General features: G+C 36.5%; 1 protein-coding gene across 2 annotated transcripts in view; it reads right to left on the minus strand.

Annotated features, from left to right (window-relative positions):
• Positions 1 to 23744, minus strand: part of LOC124776383 (zinc finger protein ZFP2-like) — a 62263-nt gene extending 38519 nt beyond the window's left edge. Inside the window, exons 1-11 of one of the 2 annotated variants that reach the window (XM_047251351.1) lie at positions 23585 to 23744; positions 23126 to 23254; positions 19498 to 19621; positions 16133 to 16361; positions 10874 to 11007; positions 10535 to 10709; positions 7034 to 7140; positions 6841 to 6956; positions 6429 to 6536; positions 608 to 795; positions 302 to 462 (exon numbers count right to left, since the gene is read on the minus strand). In XM_047251351.1, the coding sequence (XP_047107307.1) occupies positions 302 to 462; positions 608 to 795; positions 6429 to 6536; positions 6841 to 6956; positions 7034 to 7140; positions 10535 to 10709; positions 10874 to 11007; positions 16133 to 16361; positions 19498 to 19621; positions 23126 to 23254; positions 23585 to 23719 (1606 nt within the window). In that variant the 5' untranslated portion in view covers positions 23720 to 23744. Of the gene's footprint in view, positions 1 to 301; positions 463 to 607; positions 796 to 6428; positions 6537 to 6840; positions 6957 to 7033; positions 7141 to 10534; positions 10710 to 10873; positions 11008 to 16132; positions 16362 to 19497; positions 19676 to 23125; positions 23255 to 23428; positions 23530 to 23584 lie in introns of those variants that run through there. The other variant, XM_047251352.1, reaches the window with a different exon arrangement.
• Positions 23745 to 24033: the final 289 nt, after the last annotated feature.

The raw sequence follows: 24033 nt of genomic DNA on the forward strand, positions 1-24033 counted from the left end.
CATAAGAATAAAGAAAATGTTGTAGCTCTAATGGCAAGAGATTTATTAGAATTATTTTCTATGAATGTCTCAATATCTGATGCTAACCTCTTGATATGTACTGTCACAGTAGCTACTGGCAGGTTCACATTAACATAAACAATCAAGAAAAGAGACTAGTCAAACAACATTAAACATATGTATGACTACAGTAATTGCTGAGTCTTTGACAGAAACAATATGAAAAGTTATATTAACACCAAAATCTCAAAACAACAATATTCTTATTGCAGAAGGTAATGATATATAACAGCAAACTTACCTGTGTGCCATCTATAATGTAATGTGAGACTAGTTTTGTGCGCGAACTGATGACCACACAGCTCACAGAAGTACTTTTTCTCTCCTGTATGTGTCGGCATATGATTTAACAAGTTTGCTTTCGCCTTGAATGTTGCACCACAAGTTTTACATGCAAATGGTCTAAAAAAAAAAAAAATTTATCTGAGTAAGTATGTGTGTTGAATAGGAGGCACTTAATTGCGACATTAATGCTGAACCAACATTATTATGACACACAGGGTCTAATGAAAACAATTTAAGAGAGCAATATGACACCAATACATACCTGTTATCAGAATGGACTAACTGATGTCGCTGTAGGAGCTGCTTATGTTTGAAGCCTTTCCCACATTTATTACAGACAAACCTACGACCATTATTGTGGTCTGCCTCTCTATGATAAATTAAGGAGCTAGTGTGGTTAAAAGTTTTGCCACAGATCTCACATGGAATTCCTTTGTCAGACTTAGGTTCCTGCAATACAAAACATACTTTATATACTGCACAATACTACATGATTTTTTTCCTTATCTTTTTTACATTACTCTTTCAAGCATCTGGCAAGGATGGGACAAATGTAAACAAATGCTTAGGATGAAGTATGGGGTTTAGCTATATCTTTGGCAGTGTCAGATTCCAGTTGCAGTGTCCGTTCTCTAGCCCAATCATCTACTCATACTGTCTCTCAGAAGTGATAACAATAGACAGTACCAATTTTTTACAGGAATGGTTAATGATGATAGGGCCCTCCATATACGCAATAAGCTATTGACAGGGCTTCATCACATTAAATTTTGACCTTCAGTATAACTTAACCTTTCTCCTTTGAAATCATTACTGGAATGGCTACTATGCATAGCAACAATGTATCCTAGCAGAGAGTGAAGCCTGATCCCATATGAGACTACAAAACATTCTAGTTCACTGCACAGCAATTTTTAATATTGTAATTCACATTTCATTATCAATTAAATATCCCAGCTCTGTCATTTTCTTCACTCTCAAGAACTGTGTAACAATAATTAATCTAGCTCAGATTCTCAGCAGCTGAAATTACTCTTGAATAATGAATGATCTGAAGCAGTATTAATGATACATATTTTGGACCCAATCTCATGTATTATAGAACATTCTGACTTAAATTTAACTCTTGTCTCTGATCGCAACTAATATCGGGGGTGTAGAGTCACTGTAAGCCACAGTTTCCCCCCATGACACGAGGCCCAAAATTCGTCTTTTATGTTGCTGCCTGCTAAACTCGAGTAGAAGTTGTTCCTCTGGGACAATTTTGCACCCTCAGGCGCATCTTTCACTCACCATCAGTTGCAGGGTGGATAGTGCTGAGATGTCAGAGGGAGCCTAGCAAGCAGCATCCTGGCTCATTACTTAGCTCCTAGCAGTCCTAGTAGCCCACAAAGATGCAACACTGGTCTTAATTTGTACCGCAGTTAATGTGATGTAAGCAACGGGTCAGCAGTCCACATCTAGGTTTGTATGCTGATGCCAGTCGGTACCAGAATGATGATCATGATATACACCTTCCTTAGACCACTATAACAAATACAGATAAACAGCTGACTTCTCACATGTTGAGCAATTGCTGGGATGGACTATCCTCTCCCACAGCATCAGCTTGCTGAATTCAAGTCACTGTATGAGCTGTTCTCTTTGATGCTCTGGCATGTCTACTAACTCAAGGATCTCTGTAACAACAACTATGTTTTTTATGAATTGTACAAAACTAACATTGCCCTGCCGTATTTCCAGTATCCAATAACCAATGGTCCCCTTCAGCAAGTCAAATGATTCCATTTACAGCACAGCACTTTCAGTCATCATCCTTAGTGTGCATATCAGTTGTCCTATGCAAATATGTTATTACAGCCCATGTTTATAAAGATGTTTACATTTCATTTTCCATTAGAGTAAAGAATAAACTGATGAGACAATAGTTTCAAAAAGGTGCAATGGTGAGATTTTTCATTTGCCAGAAAGAAGGAGAGTCAGTTTCAATAGGTTTTGACATAGTAACTTTCACATTTTGAAGGACAATAAAAATCAAAACTTGGAGCACAGAAAACTCTACATAAAAAAACTACCTCCACAGTTATGTCAGGCCGGTAACAAACTAGGCAGCCAATAAAACAATGACAGTTGATTGCAGGCCGTGCATTAGGCAGCCAGGATTTTGTGGCCGCGGCAGCCAACAGAACATGGGCGACTGCACGACAGCCAGGTGGCTGCATGCAGCCAGTTGCGAGCTGCGGGTCCTGAAAGAGAGAGTGTGGCTGCCTCAGTCTCCGTGCACTTGTCTGAGCAGCTTGTCTGCACCTCGAGCCAAAAGTCCCGATGGCTTTCGACACCAAGAAATTTATTCAAAAAACTGAAAGACGAAGAGCAATCTAGGGCGTATCTTGTGAGGAGTAGTGACCGTGATGTGAAGAGAAGAAGATGGGAAGAAATCACAAATATAATGTGTGAGGAGAATATGACAGAAAATGAAAAGAATGAATTCGGTAAGTCATTTATTATTTATTACATAATAAAAATGGTAATAGTTACAATAATCAAGAAAAGGGTATCATGGTACACTTAACAATAATACACATGAAAGCAGTAATAGTCACAGCCACAATTCAATTAACACACACAATTATTTTCCCAATGCAATTCTGTTTTGCCAGTCCAGCGGAATTCCATTTGTAAAATAATCTGCAAATAAATCTCTGTATGCCGATGCTGATGAATGGCACCCTGCTCTTGTAGGACCTGGGGAAGTTCTGGAGGGATGTACAGCGTGTCTTCAAATTTGTAGCCATCTCCTTCTCACACACAATTATGTAAACCACAGCATGCTTTTATTATGGCAATTGCAAATTCTTCCCAAACATCAATAGAGCAATGAAAAATTCTACATTTATTTGTCAGAATGCCAAACGTGCATTCCATAAATTGCCTACCCCGAGACAGTCAGTAGTTAAAGAATTTTTGTTTTGTTTGTTAAACTCCTTCCTCCATAAGGAGGATGCATTAAATATTCAGACATACCAAATGCCTCATCTCCGACAATGACATACGGCATCGGTATTCCATTGTTTGATATTGAGCTTTTCTCTGGTATTTGTAAATTTTTATTTAGGAGTTTTTCATACATACAAAATTGTTAAGGTTTTCGTGGCCACTTGTTGACAAACTGCCTGTTGACTTCTGTCTCAGGTTCTTTGGCCGACGTTCATCTAATGATTTTTCTGACGTTTCGCCGGTGTGAGTGGCTGGCATTGTCAAGCTTCACCCTCCACTGCCAGTGGTGAACTGGAGCCAAGCTCGCGGCCGCAGACTATATTTACCCGGCGTGCCAACGTTCGAGGGCTTCTCCGCGGTCATTTCTGGTGCGGTTCTCCTCACGGATCCTGGCTTCCCGTACTGCAGCGAACGACCGTCGCAGGTAGCAAGAGGAGACCCGCACCAGATTACACAGACATGTGACCATTTGTGCTGCCCCTCTACGTATGTCAGTATACTTTCAATATCCCCATTCAGTCCTATTTGGTATGGGTCTTTCACACTTGAGCAATATTCTAGGCTGGGTCGCACGAGTTGATTGTGAGCAATCTCCTTTGTAGCCTGACTGCACTTCCCCAGTATTCTATCAATAAACCAGTCTTCTACCTGCTTTACCATGACTGAGCCTATGTGATCATTCCATTTCATATCACTACAAAGTGTTACAACCAGGTACTCGTATGAGTTGGCTGATTCCAACAGTGACCCACTGATGATATACACAGGTTACCACTTTTTGTTTTGTTTTGTGAAGTGCACAATTTTACATTTCTGAACACTGATAGCAAATTTCCGATCTTTGCAACACTTGTGAAATGTTATCAATATCTGACTGCATAGTTATGCACCTTCTTTCAGACAGTACTTCATCACAGATAACTGCATCATCTGCAAAAACTCTGAGATTACTATTAATATTGTCTGCAAGGTCACTAATATACAACACGAGCAGCAAGGGTCCCAACACACTTCCCCGTGGCACACCCAATTTATTTCTACATTTGACAATTACTCTCCATCCAGGTAACATGCTGCATCCTCCCTACCAAAAAGTCCTCAATCCAGTCACAAATTTCGCTTGATAACTCATATGATCATACTTTTGATAATAAGCATAGGTGTACTACTGAGTCAAATGCTTTTTGGAAATCAAGAAATACAGTATGTACCTGATTGCCTTGATCCATAGCTTTTAGTATGTCATGTGAGAAAATTGCAAGTTCGGTTTCACATGATCGATGTTTTCGGAATCCACACTGGCTGGCACTGAGGAGGTCATTCTGTTGAAGATACCTAATGTATCAGCTCAAAATATGTTCTAAGATTCTACAACAAATCCATGTTAAGTATACTGATGGCAGTTTTGTGGATCACTTCTACTACCCTTTCTGTGAACCGGTATGATTACGTACTTTCTTCCAACTACTGGGCATGATTTTTTGTTCTCTGGATCGATGATAGACTGTAGTTAACAGAAGGGCTATGTCAGTTGCAAACTGGGTATAAAATGTGGTAGGAATTCCATCGGATCCCAGAGCTTTGTTCAATTTTAATGATGTCAGCTGTTCCTCAACACCACTGATACTGACACTAACCCTTATTTCACTCATCTTTTCAGTGGTATGAAGATTAAATTCGGGCAATACCCCTGGGTTTTTACTTTGTAAAGTACCATTTGAAGACAGAATTGATCATTTCTGTTTTTGCTTTACTACCCTCAATTTCAGTTCCAGTCTCATTTGCAGGTGACTGGACACTAAACTTTTCTGTCACTAACAGCCTTTACATAAAACCAGAATTTCTTTGGGTTTTGTGTAAGATCGCTTGACAATATTCTGTAGGGATGGAGGGCTTCATGCATTATTCGCTTGACAACCAAATATGTTTATTCAGTAGCTCTCTATCTACAATCCTATGCTTTGTTTTACACCTATTATGCAATCGTCTATGTTTCTTTAGAAGTGTCTTTACAGTGACTGTACGCCATGGAGGTTCACGTCCCATTATGGATTGGTCTACTGTGTACATATCTATCCAGTGCATGGTTAATTATTCTTTTAAACTTAGGTCACAGTTCCTCTACATCTTCCTGTCCTGTGTTGAAAGTTTCCAGTTCCTCACTGAGATATGACTATTGACTTTTTATCTAGTTTATTGAACATATATTTCATTCTGCTTGGTTTAGTTGGCCTTTGTACTTTGGTAATCTTTGTTTCCTCAAACCGCGTTTTTGTCACTGATACTGATGATGTCCTGAAAGAGGTCATTAGATCCAATATATTTTCGTCATAAGTGGGGCTCCTAACTATTTGTTCCAGGTAGTTTTCAGAAAAGGCATTTAGAAATGTTTCACAAGATGTCTTTTGAAGACCATCAATAAAAATAACGTAATTTTCGCAATTAACTGTTGGATGATTGAAGTCGCCACTGACGATTACCGTACAATTGGGTAATGTATGTCCAAGTGAACTGAAGTTCTGTCTTAAGTTTTCTGTTACATAAAGAGATGTGTCTGGTCAATCACAGAAGGATCCAGTTAAGATTTGATGCACACCCAAAGTCTTGCTTAAACCACCACACAGCAGCTTCAATTTCTATTGCTTAAACCACCACACAGCAGCTTCAATTTCTATCTCGGTAGATTTAAGTTTTTTGCCTACTGCACCAATGCACCACCTCTATTTCTCATTAGCCAATCTTTTTGATGTACTCTTAAATTTTCCCCAAAAATCTCACTGCTATCAATTTCAGGTGTCCACCAGCTTTCTGTAACCTAGCGTTGTGTGTGAGTGTCACCATGGGCAAGGGAAATTTTCTTATAAGCCAATCTAGCACATGTTAGCTTATGAACTAGTTATTTTACATTACACTAGATAATGTCTCACAATTATTTATGTTGTTTGCAACAGTAGTAGGTGGAGTACATTTTTTGAAAGTAAGATACATTTGACAGCGCATCCTCCTACAAGACCTTAATATAATTAATTGAGAAAAGCATGAAAAGCTACAATAGCCTATACAAATGCAAGCTGGCTCATATTTACCTCATGTATTGCCATATGGGTCTTGATGCTATTTGCATATGCAAATGTTTTCCCACATACTTCGCACACGTATGGTTTAATGCCCTCGTGTATTGCCTTAATGTGCATCTGGAAACAAAATGCTGGGTTAAGGACATGTATAAACATAACTTCTTGTTAACAAACATTTGACAAGCAATGATAACCATATCAGTAATTTATAAGGTTTAGATAAAAATGCGGACTTTCTGAACCTTTTCATGAAAGATATTTTCTGAAATCAATCAAAAGTACTAATGCAGTTTAATTAGTTTATCCACTACTTTAATAACAACAACAATGCAAGATATTAAGCACAAACAGGCACTTTCAACTTCATGTGACAGCACACAAATTACAGTATTGTACAGAGAGTAACAGTTTTTTGATTTACCTCATAGCTATGTTTTGTCATAAACGCCTTGTCACAATGCTCGCAAGTAAACTTGGTCTCTAATTTAAGTTCAGGGTGTTCTTCATTCTCCCCATCTTCTAGCCCCTCAACAATGCCTGTTTAACAATGATTAGTAAACATAAAAGACATCACTTCTGTGAATGAAACAGCCATGTTGATCTTATTCACTTACCTTCTCCAGTATGTCCAGTTTGCTTCTGATGTAATTCTATGTATTCTTTACAGCTAAAGCGTTTTTGGCATTCAGTACATTCGTATTTAACACCTTTATGAAAGCTCCTGAAAAGAAAGCATATATATGTGGTTGTTAAAAAGAAATCTCACAACATTGTGTGTAAGTGTAGAAAAATAAACTGTCATTTTACGGACATCATTACTATTTCAAAACGTGGACGAATAAATTACTAATACTAATATGGAAAGACAAGCATGTAAATTCTTCCTCAATAAAACTGCCAGGACATATTCACTGAGCAAAGTATTATTTTTGTAATGGAACTGATACTATCCTCTTTGCAGAGAGAGATCATGAAAATGCAAATAATACGTAAACAGGTTCCGTTTTTAATGTCATCAGGAAGCTATTGTTCGTTCTCTTCTTGTAAACATAATGTGGTTGTGTGTATTATGTCGTACGTTGCAATTTACTATTGTTTCCAGTATTTTCTGCTACATTATGGTAAGTGATATAATGTGAACTTATTTGTCACGGAGAAATACACACACTAAGTACAGGGTCATTCTAATTAAACTTTCGTTACTTGAGAGGGGCCCCTACGAGAAACAAGTGATGTAGAGCAATAGAACTTTGTAGAGACATTTGTATTCAATAGAATGTTATCTTGTTCTTAACATTCATATGCTCACTGTAATCTTCTATCAGTTTTATGATAACAAGGAGTAAATTTTTCAGCTAAGCCCAAAAAGATTATTTTTGTTATGCTGGAGCAGGTTACATAATAAAAGCAATTTTGAAGGAGTCATACTGGGTGTTTTTCCTTCAGATTAAAACTAGAATCCCAACATATTACAAAATTCTTTCATTCTAACAGATTAGTGCCAACACATTCATCCTAAGAAAATGAAGGTTTATACAATGTCTGCTTCCTGTTCAATAGATGAGTAACTGACAATAAAATTCAAATATGATCGTACTACTCTTAAAGATGATCCACATGAAGGAAGTCCAATAATAATAATAATAATAATAATAATAAAACACCACTGTACAGATGAAATTAATCTTTTACTGCTTTGGATGTGCACATGTGTGCAGCTTGGGTTTTCCTAGTGCTGTATGTGTTCTGAACCACCGACTGCTGATAGGTTACCTCCATATCTCGGTGAATAAAAAAGTATTGAGTATTTATCATACAACATATTTGCCTCTTTATGTGCTATCATTTGCAAAAACCATGTTTCCATATCTTCAACAATTTACAAAATACAGTGAAATCTCACTTTTACACTTTACAATGGGCTTCAAAAACATGGTATGAAATGCGGGAAAATGTAAAATGTGGGAAATAACATTTTAAGCTGTCAAAGTTATGTATAGGACACCCCCTTGCATTTTCGACTTTGTGTGTGATATATATATATACATATCAGGCATCAAAAGACTTGTCAGGGACTTGGTCATTATCTAATAAGGGTTTATTATCTAATAAAATCCACTGATGTAACTGGAACTGATAGCTGTCCGGGAAATAGGAATGTTTGACTTAATTTCATACGTTATAATCGATGTTTTTGAAAGACTGCAGCTGTCATTTGTTATTTAAATAATGAAATACTGCACTAGTTGCATATTTTTTCATACTTAGCACACTGTGTTTGAGAATTCTTTCTTGTTGTCAATTGCAAATATGTAGATAAGTATTTTGTGTTGCATTTGCATGTTGTTTTCTGCGTCTCTCTTGTAGTTATCTTTTTGAACTTACCAGGTACTGTGCCTCCTCAGTTATATAGAAAACCACACACACGCAAACTATCACTCACATTGTTTGTGCAAAAAAATGTAAATACTGCATTTGACAACTAGAATAAATTCTCAAAACATGTTTCACACAACATGAAAAACTTACATAACCAGCGCTGTGTTTATACTAAAAAGTGAAAACATTTCAGCAACCCAAAAGCGAATGACTGTGTTAACTAGCACTACAAGTGGCCAAGCACCAAAACACACTAAATATAATTCGACAAAGGTGACACGATGGTCACAACAATCAGAAAAATGCATTTGCGCAGTAGACACAGTTTGAAAATGGTTGTTGTGATCGGTAATAATATATTTATTCGAACTAATCTAGTTACTTCCATCAGCCACAATGCCATGTAGAGCTTGGCAGCGGCGGGAGATACGGCACGAATTGTTCCAACTGTTACATGTTTACCAGTTCAAATCCACTGAGTATAGCGCTCTGGTGTAAAGAAACTTAACAATGTGCAATTTATAAGTACTACTGGACAGCCAACATAATTTTTTTCTCCATGCACACTTTTTTGTAATGCATAAATCGTGGGAAAATTATAAACATGTTGATGCAAAATCAGGTGCAAATTAACATTGTGGACATATGAAATGATAAAAAAAATGTCGTAAACGACAGGAAAACATTAATTCCGGGAACATAAAAATGGGGTTATACTGTTCAATTGTTATAACCACGTAATTCCTGATTCACAGGTACAGAAACGGAAGAGCTGCCCTCAACAGTGCATCGGATATAAAAATCAATAACTCAAGAATGAAAGGAGATATTGTTCCACTCTCAATTTCAAACAAAATTCCAATGTCTTGTCTACATTTCATATACTGCAATGTAGGAGCTAAAATCCACAATATACAGTTTATCCCATGTGCAAACTACTTAAAATTTCATGCAGTGTTTTACTTCATTTGATGCAGCACAGTAACGATGACATATACAGGTAAGAAATTGAATTTTTTACCGAGAGAAGACTTCAGACTGTAAGATGTGCAAAAATCAATTTTTTTTCGGCAAATACTTCCTTAAAATTCGATTATAAGTATTTCATAGTGGCCAGAATGCTATCTCTCAGCACAGGCTTTAGCATTTGCTGAGCAGTACAATCACAACAAAGCTGCACTCGGCACAGGATGCAGAGATCACATCTGTAGTAGCTAAAGGGTTAAAATTGGGTGTCTGAATGGGACTCAAACCTTAGAGAGAAAGGGCTCCACCAACTGCACAACTCACGACCCGTCCTCATAGCTTTAGCTCTGCCAGTCCCATTCTCCGACCTTCTGAAGTTTACACCAGTTCCCTGGTATACCTTGCAGGACTAACACATCTCAAAGATTGGAAATAGCAGAGAAATGACTAGAGCATGAAGGTTTGTTTTCAGAATGAATTTTCATTCTGCAGAGCTAAGAACTGCTTCCAACCCACTGTTCATTCTTAGTGACAGAAAAATTTACTAAAATCACCAGCCACTCCTCAATACGCAGCCAGTCTCAATCGACACTGTTAGGACACATTTATATATCAACAAATTCCTTTATTATGGAGTTCCAATGTTTAAGAGCATGGATTCAAATTGCTGTTTGTGTATCTGAATTTTACGCTCATATATGATTACACAGTAAGCTATTGCAACTTTGTAAATTTTTTCCAAGACATCAGAATCCATTAATGGAACCTACTTGTGTAAGAAATAACGCCGCCGATGGAGAAATGATCGGCCACATATCTCACACTGGAAACGACTTTTACGGCGTTTGCCTCTTGGACGGCCTTTTCCTTTTGCTTTGTTTACAATTACGAGCTCACCGAGATCCTGACCTTCAGGTGTTTCGAGATGACCTATAATTTCAGCTCCTACAAAATAAAAATCACCTAATTATAAAAGAAGTTTAATACGATTAGTAACATCTGTACATAAAACATTTTAATAACTACTCATTTTAGAAGTTCAAAGAAATAGGTTGTGCTCTGAGATGCCTTTGGAAATTTTGTATTTATTTAAAAAACGTAAAACCTACCTTCAACAGCATCACTGTCAGCTTTTATTTTCTCTTCAGATTCTTCACTTCCTTCATCCTGGTCATCTTCATCTATAACTCCTTCTTCTCTAAACATTCTTTCCAATTCTTTACCACGAATCACTTCAGTAAACCTAGACACAAGAACATTCATTTATTCAGCCATCATATTCCGAAGATTTTATCACGAAAAAGAATCCTTAGAGGTGCAAAATGGCTGAAGCTACCCATTAATGAAGAGGAGCAGCCATTGAACATAACATTAACTGCTAGAAGCTATTTATCTATTCTCAAGATAAAATTTGATACAGTAAAATTAGCAGGATAGTTGCTGCTTGAATAAAGCTTCCTCTTCGTCAGTTACTTTAGAGACTGCTCTTTATTTCCTATTGTTGGATTAATATTTAAACAAACTTTTTTACCATAAAACAGTTATCTACCTTCCGTAAAAACAGACCAAATGTGACGTATATTGGTACTACTTATGATAAAAGAATGTAACTGTCTATATTACATGTTAATAATTTAAATGTATCATACATAGATTAATATATGGGTTTTGTTATACTGGCGCAATTTACCTGGTGTAATTACATTTGCCACAGTACAGATATTGCACCATCTCAATCACCAAGTACGTCCATTTGCCACTAAACTGCTACATATGAAGAAGTCAAGCGTTGTTTGAATAATTTTACACTTGTTGCATCTATTTCCCATCCTTCTTTTTGATCCAGGCTTTGGACCGGCACTGGCAAAGTTAAAAATAGATTTATATTTTTGTCTTTTTTTAATAATTCATTCAGAAGTGTCAATACATTTTCTCAGATTTAGTTCCCAATGATTAGTAATGCTTTTTTGTATGATAAGTCTCAAAGCAGGGTACAACACATAATGGAACTTTTCAAGTTTTGCGTTGGTATCTGGTTTCCCCATGTACTTTCTGTTTTGTGCAAACCACACATCTGTGCATTAGCATATTTTTCTGTGAATCTTCATTCACAATAACTGCCGGAAAATGTCTACCTGTGAATCACAGGGGATTCTCGTCATCGTAGCACCTCCCCCTACCAGCTTTTTCCCGTTCTGTTACCGACAGGTGGAGAGCATGAGCATTTAAAATGCACAAATACAGAATGTGAAAAAAATATTTCTAGTACCATTCCACAGTCTTAAACACTGATCACAATGAGCTCAGTAACATGTCACAATGGTCAACTGCATCGAAACTCTAACTGTAATCTACAGTACATTGCGATTTCTTTATTTTTTTTGCCAGTATTTCCGTCAGTTTTCTCTGTTTCAACCATTTGTGTTGTGTGTCTTGTGGTCAACATGAACATCTTTCTCTTATTGCACCACTCAATAGCAAGGATCTTGTCAGTAGACTTAAACTCAGTTCCTCCTCATTTTAATTTCTTCTGCAGTTTTGGCATGTTGCACATATTCTTACGAGCAGTGCCACATGCGGCTGTTCCATGGTTGTGAAGCCAAAGGAACAGGTCTGGGCTTGAGTACCAATTAGAGACATATAAAATGTGACCCGTTCCAAATGCGGTCTCATAAGAGTTACCACAACGTCATCAATTTTCCCCACATTGTGGAACCCAATTTCTGTTATTGGGCCTGTATATACAATAAAATCAAAAATATAACCACTCTGACAGTCACACAGTAAATGACTATTCTGAATCTACTTTGCTTGGTTGGAATAAATTGCTTAAAAAATAATTGTCCTTTGAACAGCAGAGGCTTTCATCTATACAAAGCTTGTGATGTGGACAAAACGAATTACGAAATGTCTTACGAACTCTATCAACAATCATCGTAATTTTAAATAGACTGTCACCTCCGGTACTTGCAGAGTTATCACTGAAGTGTAGCATTCTTAGAAGTAGACAAAAATGGTCTCGGGACATAATTTCGCTGAAAACTGGTGTGTCCAAAAGTGTATCTGTGGATCAATAATCACTTAATTTTAATTTCCTAACTTGCACCATTAGAAGGCAAATAGAAACAAAACAATTCATTTCCTCAAATTCAGTGTCTTACCATTTTGACAGTCAAAAATTCACACATTCTGTAGTATTTTCTCTGGTGTAAACATAAAAATGATTTGTTTCCATTTGCAATAAATTGCAACTGTTCTTCACATATAAACATCACAAAAAATGAAAGAATGCTTGAGTTAGTATCTATCTGACATTTGTGTCCTGAACTCGAGTGATCAAAGTAATGGTTTAACAGCTGGAAATCGATTTCTTTCCAGTCTAACATGTCATTTATGCGTGCTCTTTTCCAAACCGTTTCACTGTCACTTTGAATCCTCAGATTCAGAGCAATTGTTGACTGTAAATCTTGCTCTCCCCTCTGATGTAAAGAGCTGGACCTACAGCTCTGAGATTCTGTTGAAGACTCATCATGTTGCTACCAACATCAGATATTTCACATTCACTGTTGCTACTAGTGAGCATATTCAGGATCTCTTTATCTGTGCAACCATGGTAATGTGACATTCCTCCTGTAGAAAACAAGAAAACTGATAGAAACACGGGAACCAAAGTCTAATTCTGCAAAGAGGGAACACAGCAACAAACACATGCACACTCTCAAACTATACAGTCACATCACTGAACAGCAACTGGAAGAGCAGGGTGGAAAGACAGCTCTGCATGTTTACACGTCTGTTGTGCTTAGGTAGCTGTGACTCAGTGCACCTAAACTCGACCCTGATGGTGAAAAAGCCTGTGGCATGGTATGCATCAACGCGTCCTTAGCGCTGTAGGGAAGACCCAAGGGCCACCCTTAAACACATCGGGTGCACCAGAAGAACAGTGAGGCATGACAAGTTAATAGACCCCCAGTAGTCAAAGGGTTAATTTAACCACACGTTCTGACACACTAACTTTTGCTCAACTCCAATTCGCTTTTGAAATGAAACTCAGATTCTTTTCAACTCTAGTTGCCACTTTCTCAATTTTTGCATTAAGGCAAAAGGTCTGTTTTCTTTACTTAGTTTTCTAATTTCAAAAGCTGAATCTACTTTTTTAATAGATTCTTGCAAGTCACAAAATTCTTTATCTGAACTCTTACTATCCCTTCTTTGTTAATTACAAATATCTTAGTATAATAAGTTGGACACAATAATTTTCCTCATATTATACTGATAAAAGGCCTTTACTTCCTTTAGACCCACAGTTACAAACTTCCTATGTTTCTCAAACGTGTCCAAAGCAAGACTGAATTTTTTTAAGCATTTCATTTCATGGTAATTACAACTTGATTTAACCTCTGAATCATCAACTCTTTTAAGTAAAACAACACTTTTTCTTATTTACTGTACTCTTCAATTAAAGTAATGTCTTTAAGAAACACTCAATACACATTTTTATCACTTGCTTCATTACTAGGAACACCACTAGAACACAGAATCCATTTTTCAACTGCACATTTCAAGAGCTCATAGTTAACAGAGAATGACTGAACAGGTGTTAGGAATGTTACTATTCGAATGGTATCTGAAATAAGTGATAGTTTGACACGTGAAGTAGTCTACTTTGCTTATTTTCATTCACTTACGACATATAGTATTACATTTTGGGGTGACTCTTCCTATTCTCTAAAGATATTTTTGGCTCAGAAACGAGTGGTTCAGGCAATGAGTGATGCAAGTTTGCGAACCTCTTGTCAATCCCTTTTCATTAGTCTGGGTATTCCAACATTGGTCTCTCAATCTATATATTCTTTACTGTTGTTTCTTGTAAACAATATCACCTTATTCCCAAGAATCAGCAGCTTTCACTCAGTTAATACTACGCAGAAATTCAATCTTCATTTGGACTGCACTTCCTTCACTCTCATGCAGAAAGGTGTGCATCTATTATCAATAAGTTACCCCAATAATTCAAAGATTTTAGCAGCAATCCATGCACTTTCAAGTGGAAACTCCAGAGTTTCCTCATGGATCACTACTCCTAATCTGTTGAGGAGTTGTTTTAAAAATTAAGCCAATTCCTGTGTTCTATTATTGATAGCGTTTACATAAACTTATAGCTTGTCTTTTTTGGGTTCATAAACAGTTAATTTTATCTGTTATTACTTTTATGTTTTAATTTAATGTACTGAACGTTCCATGACCCTGGAAATTTGCTCCTATGGAACTTGGTGTGTGTAAAAAAAAAAACCACACAGGCTTGCCTGCGAGCCTCTACCGACTTGCAGATGCTATCTGCTAGTCTGTTGAAACATTCAATGAGGACTGTCTCAACAATCAATCACTAGTTACTTTAATCTGATGTATTTAAATCATATAACCAATGTACTTTATTCCATTAGCCGAGATAAAAGTTATTTGAAAATAAAAAAAGAAAAAAAAATTGTTCAATAACTTTGAGTTATTAAAAAGATATTAAGGAATACATTCAGGCAGGTGATAATGGTCTTCATTTACGTCAGAGCGTGCTGAACTATATGATTTTTTTTTTATTTGGAAGGGCTAGTGCGAGCTGTTAATAAATAGTTAAAAAACTGCATATGCTCGCAAATGAGAAAAAATGTTTGCAGCCTGAAACAAAAATGGCCACCATTTCTAATCGACACCTGATAAAAAATTTTTAAAAATATTTTTGAGTCCATTGAACATTATGGAATTTTCACTCAGCACATATCAAAGTTTTCTGAGGTGGTCATGCAACCAGTGCTGGACCACTTGGTATTGATTAACCTCAATGGTAGGACATTCAAGGGATTAAACAGGACATTACAATATCTCTGAGGTAATTCAGAGTTAAGCTATCTATACCGTCTGGAGATTTTTGGCAAACATTGCCAGTTATTCCAAAATCAACTCTGGCCAATTAAATCAATGCATGTTTGAATCAATCATTTCTTTAACAGCTGAAACCACACTGCAGTGTGGTTGCAGTTGCCTGAGACTGCAGTCGTGTGTGTGAGTTGCATTTGCGTGTGTGTGTGTGTGTGTGTGTGTGTGTGTGTGTGTGTGTGTGGCTGAAAGCTTTAATTGTGAGTGTCTTTTTGTTGCGCCTATCTGCGACTCAACATCTCCGCTATATGGTGAGTAGCAACTTTCTTTCTCACAATATTGTTACATCCCAACCGTGATTTTCCATTGTTTAACAATTTCTTTGCTAGAGCTTGACTGAAGTGATCTGTAATGTTCCCAGAAAAAAAGATGTAAATAAAGGCCGAGCAGGGCCTTTTTCAGCTAGTAATGTGATACTTTGCACAGTGAGAACTCACCTCTTAGGAACTTTTCTTTTCCTACGCCGCCTGCCATCCAAATCTCCTTCATCATCTTTTGATTCCTCTTCTGGCTCTGGGGACTTTTCTTTAACTATTTCTTTTTCCTTTGCTTTTGCTTCACTTTTCTTAGGACGACCTTTTTTGGGCCTCGGCCTATCCAAACCTTCCATTTTGAGGCTGATTTCATGTTCTGCACGAAACAATGCTCCTGTTCCATCTGCCATGACTGCAAGTGACATGAACAAACAAGGTTACTAAGCACAAAACATTAAAATATACATTTGTCTATGCTTGTGAACAGCAAAGTGATACGCAGATAACATGTACTGACAGATGAGAAAAAACACGATTTTCAAAACCTCCAAATGCTTTATGGAGGGTAGTATTACATAGTATATTATGCAGTTTTCATTTGGTATAAAATGCACGGCAGGTCAGTGCTCCTTGACTGATAAATAAAGATTTAGTGGTCTCTGACGATTTCATCCAAACGGACAAGATTTGAAAACCACTAAGACTTTATTTGAGTAAGCTTTGGCTGAAAGCTTGATGAATAACAGTCTTTTCATTGTGCCTATCTGTAACTCAATGGGTCATCTTTATGGTGAGTAGCAATCTATCTTCCCATATTTCTTGTTATTCAAGTATACATTTTATAGCAAAGCAAAGCACTGGTAGTTAATTCAAACTCACAAAAGACTATCTGTCTGGAAAGTCATTGAAAAAGAAAAGGGAGTATTTAAAATAAGAAGGCATCAAATCATTAACACCATCTCTGAAATACAGTGCCATTCATTTTTAAAGACAGAACAAAATCAGTAACTTTTCACCTGGTGGAAGAATACAGTACACTTCAGAACTAAAAAATATTTAATGTAATGTATTATATAAAAAATTATTGTTGCACACTGCTCTGAAGAACGATTTGTTGACTGAACTAAACAATACAATCACAAAATGAGGTAAAAGATAAGAATTTAAGCAACAAGGGTCTTCAGATGTTTAGCGTAACAATTTAGCAATGCTTGATGAGAGGTGTGATGAGGATTGAAAGGGGATGGTTGGGGGGCGGCAGCAGCAGCTAGTTTTAAGTAGCCAATGAGAGAGAGAATGGCTAACAGACAACACATTTTGTAATGATTAACTGACCCTTAGTTACCATGTGTGAATTGAATATGAATGTATGATTTAGCAAAACAAAAAGTCATTATTCCAACCAATCTTACAGTGACAATGTTTCACAGACAATTAGCTTTTTTTTTCTTTTTTAGGTCTGCCCATGTCAATATTTGAGAGAGCAACAAAGGCACATCTTCAGGTGCAAGACCTATAAGGACAGCTAAACATTTTAACACCCAGAATTTCCTGTTATAATATTATAAGTGGTTGGGAACAGTCCTCAATATCCCCTTGTGAACTGGGAAACTAACCCTGATGGACAAGTGCGTGCTATAAATGACAGTCTGAGAAAGAGTAGTACAATCTTTTTATTCCTTTGTGGGTACAAGGATCTACACTGTGGTTACACCTACACGATAGGCTTTACTGGTCATAGCTTGTTACTCATTATTTGTAATATTGTTCTTCCTGCTGACTCAACTTTTCTTCTCATCAGTAAAATAATATCTGTATGAGCATAAGATCATTTCATCATACATGTATTAGATGTGTCTACAAAATTCTTTATCCTATAGAAATGATGTATTAGTAAATTTTCATTTTAAGAACAAAATATGAAACCATAATTACTATTTCTCCGTTAAGAAACCACTCCTAAAATATGATTTATCAGTTGATTCTTTTATAACTTCTCAATTTTTTTTCTTTAAACTTTACATATTTGTTGCAAAATGTACCTATAGAATGCTGCCAGTATACCATAAGGACTTCTATGCAACATATCACTGAAGTGTTTCTTGAATCTGTGATTGATTTCAACTGTAAGTGTTCACATAATAAATTTAGATAGTAGTAAAATGAAAGGGCATTTTAAAGCAGGTAAATTCGTTGCATACATTAAATCCGAGTAATAACACATGGCTTGACATTACAACTGAAGTGCTACACCATTTTTACAAGTTTTTTTGTAGACAGGCTACAGTAGTGTAATGTTGGATCTTTACATTATTGTGTGAATTAAGTATGGAGTAATCCACTTAGTGGCTGTTCTGACTTTGTTAATTAATAAATGACTTATTTCAAACTTAACTAATAAGCAAAACAACATATTAAGCATCATCATCTCTTAATGACCACTGACAAATGAGGAAATCGTTGATGTTGTTCAACAACTGACATGTATTTACTGCACTGATATTTCTATAGGCATGATTGCAACTAAATTGCCTTAACACTTAAATGGAAACAGAACAGACCCCTTGGGGACACTCATTAGGAAGGCTTCACAGCATGCTACTGTTCTCTGGCTATAAGAATGATAACAAGAATTTAGACAACATTATGAAAAGCATACATTGCTACTCACCATATGGCACAGATGTTAAGTCACAGACAGACACAACAAAAATACTACTGACATGTAAGCATGCAGCTCACACAGACGTGACAAAGACCTTCTGGCTGAAAGCTTACATGTTTAGTAGTCTCTTGTTATGCCTGTCTGCAACTCAACATCTCTGCTATATGGTGAGTAGCAATCTGGCCTTTTACAATATTGTCATTATTTCATCTTGGATTTTCCAATGTTTGTAATAATAATTTAATTATTTACTCATTTACAACTTTAAAGGAAGAGGAATCGTCCTTTCTCTTTTAAAATGACATCTTACCACACCTTTCTTTCTGTTTCGTAACAGCATTATTCAGTGGAATTTTTCTCCACCTTTATTTCTCACTCTGTCCAAATCACTTCTGAGGATCCAACCCAGGTTCAGAGTGACCTGCTCCTCCCCACTTTCCAACCTTCACCAATCCGGAAGTGGAGAAGGAATACATAGTTCCAAAATCTAGGATTGATGAAGCGTTTCCTTTGGCATTACGCAGCATTTTACCTCCTGAAGAAAAATTGTGGCCAGCCATTCTTTTGTCTAATAATTTTAATAGTTTTCACAATTAAATTTTTTGCTTGATATAATTCATTCTGTGTCGTATGAAACAATGTTGGACCCCAGTTTATGTTGTCTAAAAACAATTCTCTGCTTCATACTGATAAGGTGAAAATAGTTTTCCCAATACTGGTGCCAGTGCTGCTGACACTCCCCCCCCCCCTCCCACCACCACCAACAATGAGTGATCAATACAAATAAAGACTTGGGGAACAGCAAGAGGTAAACTAGAATTACATGCACTGTATGCAATATAACAGGTGCAATTTCAGCAGCGGTTAACTTTAATGTGCTTACTCTGTATAACGACCCTGTTTTCTCCATCATAACTTGCTGCATTCGGGTCCTCAAGAGATGCAGATGTAAGCAAAATTTCTGTAGCTCCCAATCCAGCTTTCTCAATTTGTTTCTGATGTTCTACCTACAACAAGCAGTTCTCTTAAAGAGCAACCATATGAGTTTGGGTTGGAATCATCTGAAATGAAATCTTAATAAATTTAAAATAATATTACATCAAAAAGAAACAAAAAGTAACAATTCAGTTTCCAATCGTCAACAAAATACAAGTACTCACAACTGAAGTAGTTTGTCAAATGTAACATTATACCTAAAAATTCTAAGTAGGCCTACTTCTTAACAGTTTTTTTACATAAAACAGACATTTCCACAGCATGTTATGAAAGGCATGCATGACTGACTACTAGTGGTCTCTTGCATTCATTTTAGGCGGCACAGTTGTAGTCTGGAAGTTCTGTGATAATACAGAATAATGTTTAAATATTTTCTGTGCTTTAAATAATACTGTTTCTCCACCAGTGCAAGATGACATAAACCTTCCTGTTAAAGGACTGTCTCACAAATAGACATGACTTGTACATCATAAACAAATTAAACAAGACAAAAGTATAATAATTCACCAAAGGATGATAGCATTACCACTAAAACCCTTAGTGGTTTTAAAAATAAAAGTGACTAAGCATTATATCAACAACTGTTTGTATCTGATTAGTTACAGCCCTTAACAAGCAGTGCATTATGGATGGCAAATTTATTACTAATAATACTGTTATCACTATTATTGTTGTTTTAGATGAGAATGCTTTCTGATGCGGTTAGAAATGCTATTAGGCCTATAGCATTAAGCAGGTCTCACATGCCATTTAGTTCTGAAAACACCTATCTTTGCCTTTTTATACACAAAAGATGTCAGGTTTTTAAATTGCAGTCAGTCATACTGATGAATTTTAATTGCAAAATGTTAAAGCATTAGGAAAAAACTTCATCTGCAACAGCTTTTAATACACTTCTGTTGTCTCAAAGAGTTTCTATTGAACTTGTGCTGACTTTTGGTAAATATGCTGATTCACAATCTGCATCAACTTCTGGACTCTACGAATTGCATGACAGACAATACTTTTCATTTTTCTTCATACTAAGGTTTCTTTTTATTCCATTCAGTGGTGGAGCATAATATTACTGCTTTTAAGTCTCTGAGTGGGTTGTTATTTGCTTGATATCGAAGGGGTAGATACATAAGAGGCTGAAGAACTGAAACAGTGTATAATCTGAAAGACTGTTCTTGAAGTTTCCTACACTGGTTATCAAGATATATGTACTACTTGCCAGCTAAGAGTTTACAGCATTTCTGTTACACTGTGTTGCCAGACCAACAAATATGTGGTCAGTTACATTCCCCTTTTTGTATATGCTTGATGTTGTATGTTAGTGGAACCCGGTATGGAACTTTAAACTCATAAATATTCAGCATGTAAAATGAATGGTTCTGCATCATTACAATTTATTGCGCAAATGATCCATGGAACATGACTAACTATACACTTGAGCACGATTCATGTATGAGCTGTGTAAGCATACCGTAAAAAATCTCTTCTGCAAAAGAAGAGTAGCTTCCCAGTATCCTACCAATTTACTGCAGCATGCCATTTGCTTTACATACAGCTGAGCCTATTCGGTAATTCAACTTTATATACCGGTATATCTACACAGTGACGTGTTCAATACACTCCTTTGTACTCATTCATTCACTCATACACTGTGATCCATAAATCCTGTATTAAAGGAGAGCCTTCAAGGCATGGAACAAGTCACATTATACACTAACCAGAAAGTAGCAGTCACTGCAGGCTAGTTCCCAAAAACATACTAGCAACCAAACTGGTTTCTTCTATTTTTGTTGTGGAGGATATTGAATGAAAAGTGTGAAATGTTTTCCACACAGTCAATACTTTCGGAACTCATATTGACTTCCATGGAGAATGTTATGTTCCAGGCCAGTCAATGTTCGACCTCAGAATACATTCCAGTATTCTGCTAAAAATAGATGCAAGTACGAGACAGCTGTTCTGGGGTAAGTTGTGCTCTAGTGTGGAGTTAATTCACATCCAGATTCTATGTAGCACTTGCCAGGGATTTCTTAATTCAGTTGAACCTTAGGCCTACTGAGTTCTAGTGCTTTAAATTATTGTCCAACACTACTTATGCTGACTGCTGTGTCACTCATCTCAGTATCAACATACTCACTGAATACTGGCAGAATTCCTCAATTTGTCTTTGAGGAGGAACATCTGACCACAAAATTACGTATTTCAGTTTCACTTCATTTCCTGTTTCACTCACATGTGTCTGGACATACGTTTTTGAGAAACAGACAAGCAAATTTAGGCTATGTGCTAACAGCACATGTAACCACTTCACTTCAAAGATGTTTACTATCTGATAACTCATCATCTGAAGATTAGCAGAAGCAGCTCAAAGCTATATGGGGGAAATACAGTAAAATAACAAAAAATAGTTGATATCTTTAGTTAATTCACATTTCAGAATATTTTCTTTTTCTAATACAAATCTCACATAAGTACCAAATACTCCCTTCTTAGTTTCCAGCTTCTGTATATTCTATGCAAATCGCACCTCTTCCATCAAGCATGTTATACACACAATCCTGTTTTCTTATGGATTAAGTTTCACCACTTTCTAAATTATTCTTCAATACAAAACTTTTGTGCTCCAACTGAACATTTGCAACATCAACTCAGTTGAAAGGACAACAAAAAGTCAAGCAAATTGTTACAAATACTGTGAGGTCCTAGGTGTCATAGGTCTGATACACTAGATTTTTCTCATAAAAAATTTCATCTAATAACATACATAATAGTTCCATACTAACAAGAATAATCTTCTCAAAAAATCTCATCAGTGGTAATATCACAATTGTCTTGTAACAGATGACTGATTCTCAAGTACACTTGTGTATACGGACAAACTTGATATGTTCAAAGCTACAATATGAGGGACGTATAGCTTGACTTTTATGATCACCACCAACAGTAATTAATTCACTACATACAAAATAAATCAAGAAGACACAAAGGAAAAGTAATAAGAAACAAACTTAAGAAAATGAATGCATTTATAAGATCCAGAGGATCTTCTCCCGCAGATCAACTATAGAACTAATTGAAAGGAATTCATTCTTTTGTCTGCACTGCGGCACTGTAACAAAAATAAAGAACATGCAGGAAGGTTTATCCAACTAAGAAAGTTGTGGAACTGTAAATGCCTTCAAAGATACTACTGGGGGTGACATGTTGTAACAGAGTAAGACAGAGACTGGAAAAATAAAAAAAAACAGGTATTTTGCTTGAGAACTGAGACCACTAAATCTACTGATGAAAGTCTTCGTTTCTCTGCCATACACACAGGCGTTACAATGACAGTGACAAATCCTTTTGCTGTTTAACCGCAGTAGTTGATATTTCACTGAAGGTAAAGCTCCTGATTTAAAAAGTACAAATTACAGAAACCTAATCGTCGGACAGGATACTTGGCCAATAATTCTGTTCTGTTACAACTCACAATCTTTCAACATTACGCGCAACCAAATCTAAAATTAACAATTGCTTACCTGTTGCTTCCACAACTCGCGAATCTTTTTCTGCCCTTCCACCAAAAGATCAAAAAACTGAACAGTGGCCTGCAACTGTATGTTACACCCGGGGCATATCGTCCTCGGAAGCTTGCCATCATCACAAACCTAGAAAAATGTTTACAACGTCTAACACTCGTTTCTCAAAACAATTGCTAGCAAACAGCTCCAATCAAGAGCGAACACGATTTCTAAAGATTGCCATTGAATGTCAACTAGCAACAGAATACTTCTGTATCTGATGACAAAAATGTTGCATATAACCAACGTTACAACAAATACCTTACGGAATTTACTGTTTGGACATACAACTGATTTGTGTAGTGGAACTAAGAACTACGTAATTTCTACGACGACGATGATCAGTACACTCCCATTTTCATGTGAATAGGAAGTCAACTGAAGTACCATTTTTCACTATCGCCTAACCGCACTCACCTTAAGTGGAAGGTACTTATTTATAAGGGTACTTAAATCTGGCTCTGAATCTTCGGAAGAATATAAAAAAACTCCACTGGAATTATTTTCAGCACATAACCTACAATACGTAGAATCGTACAGTTGTACTTCCATGATGGCGGGCGGTAAATATTGGAGATGACCAACATAGTGTATCCTCCAATAAGATGCAGCATTAGTGACAGAGTTCCGTTTCTTTAGACGGGCCCACGCATTGGATCGCTAGGTATATGATCTCGCCGCGGTTTCTTCAAATGTGTTTATGTGTAATAATATAATCGAAAGGGTAACACCAATGTTTTACACCAAATTAGATGTAGATTTCACGCGGTAAGTGCATACGATCAGTCAATCCATATGAATATATAATACCCGTAATTCACAGTTTTACGTGCAATTTCAAAAACAAAACAAAAAAATGATATTTT

The sequence above is a fragment of the Schistocerca piceifrons genome, chromosome 2 (assembly GCF_021461385.2).
Source record: "Schistocerca piceifrons isolate TAMUIC-IGC-003096 chromosome 2, iqSchPice1.1, whole genome shotgun sequence".
NCBI lineage: Eukaryota > Metazoa > Arthropoda > Insecta > Orthoptera > Acrididae > Schistocerca > Schistocerca piceifrons.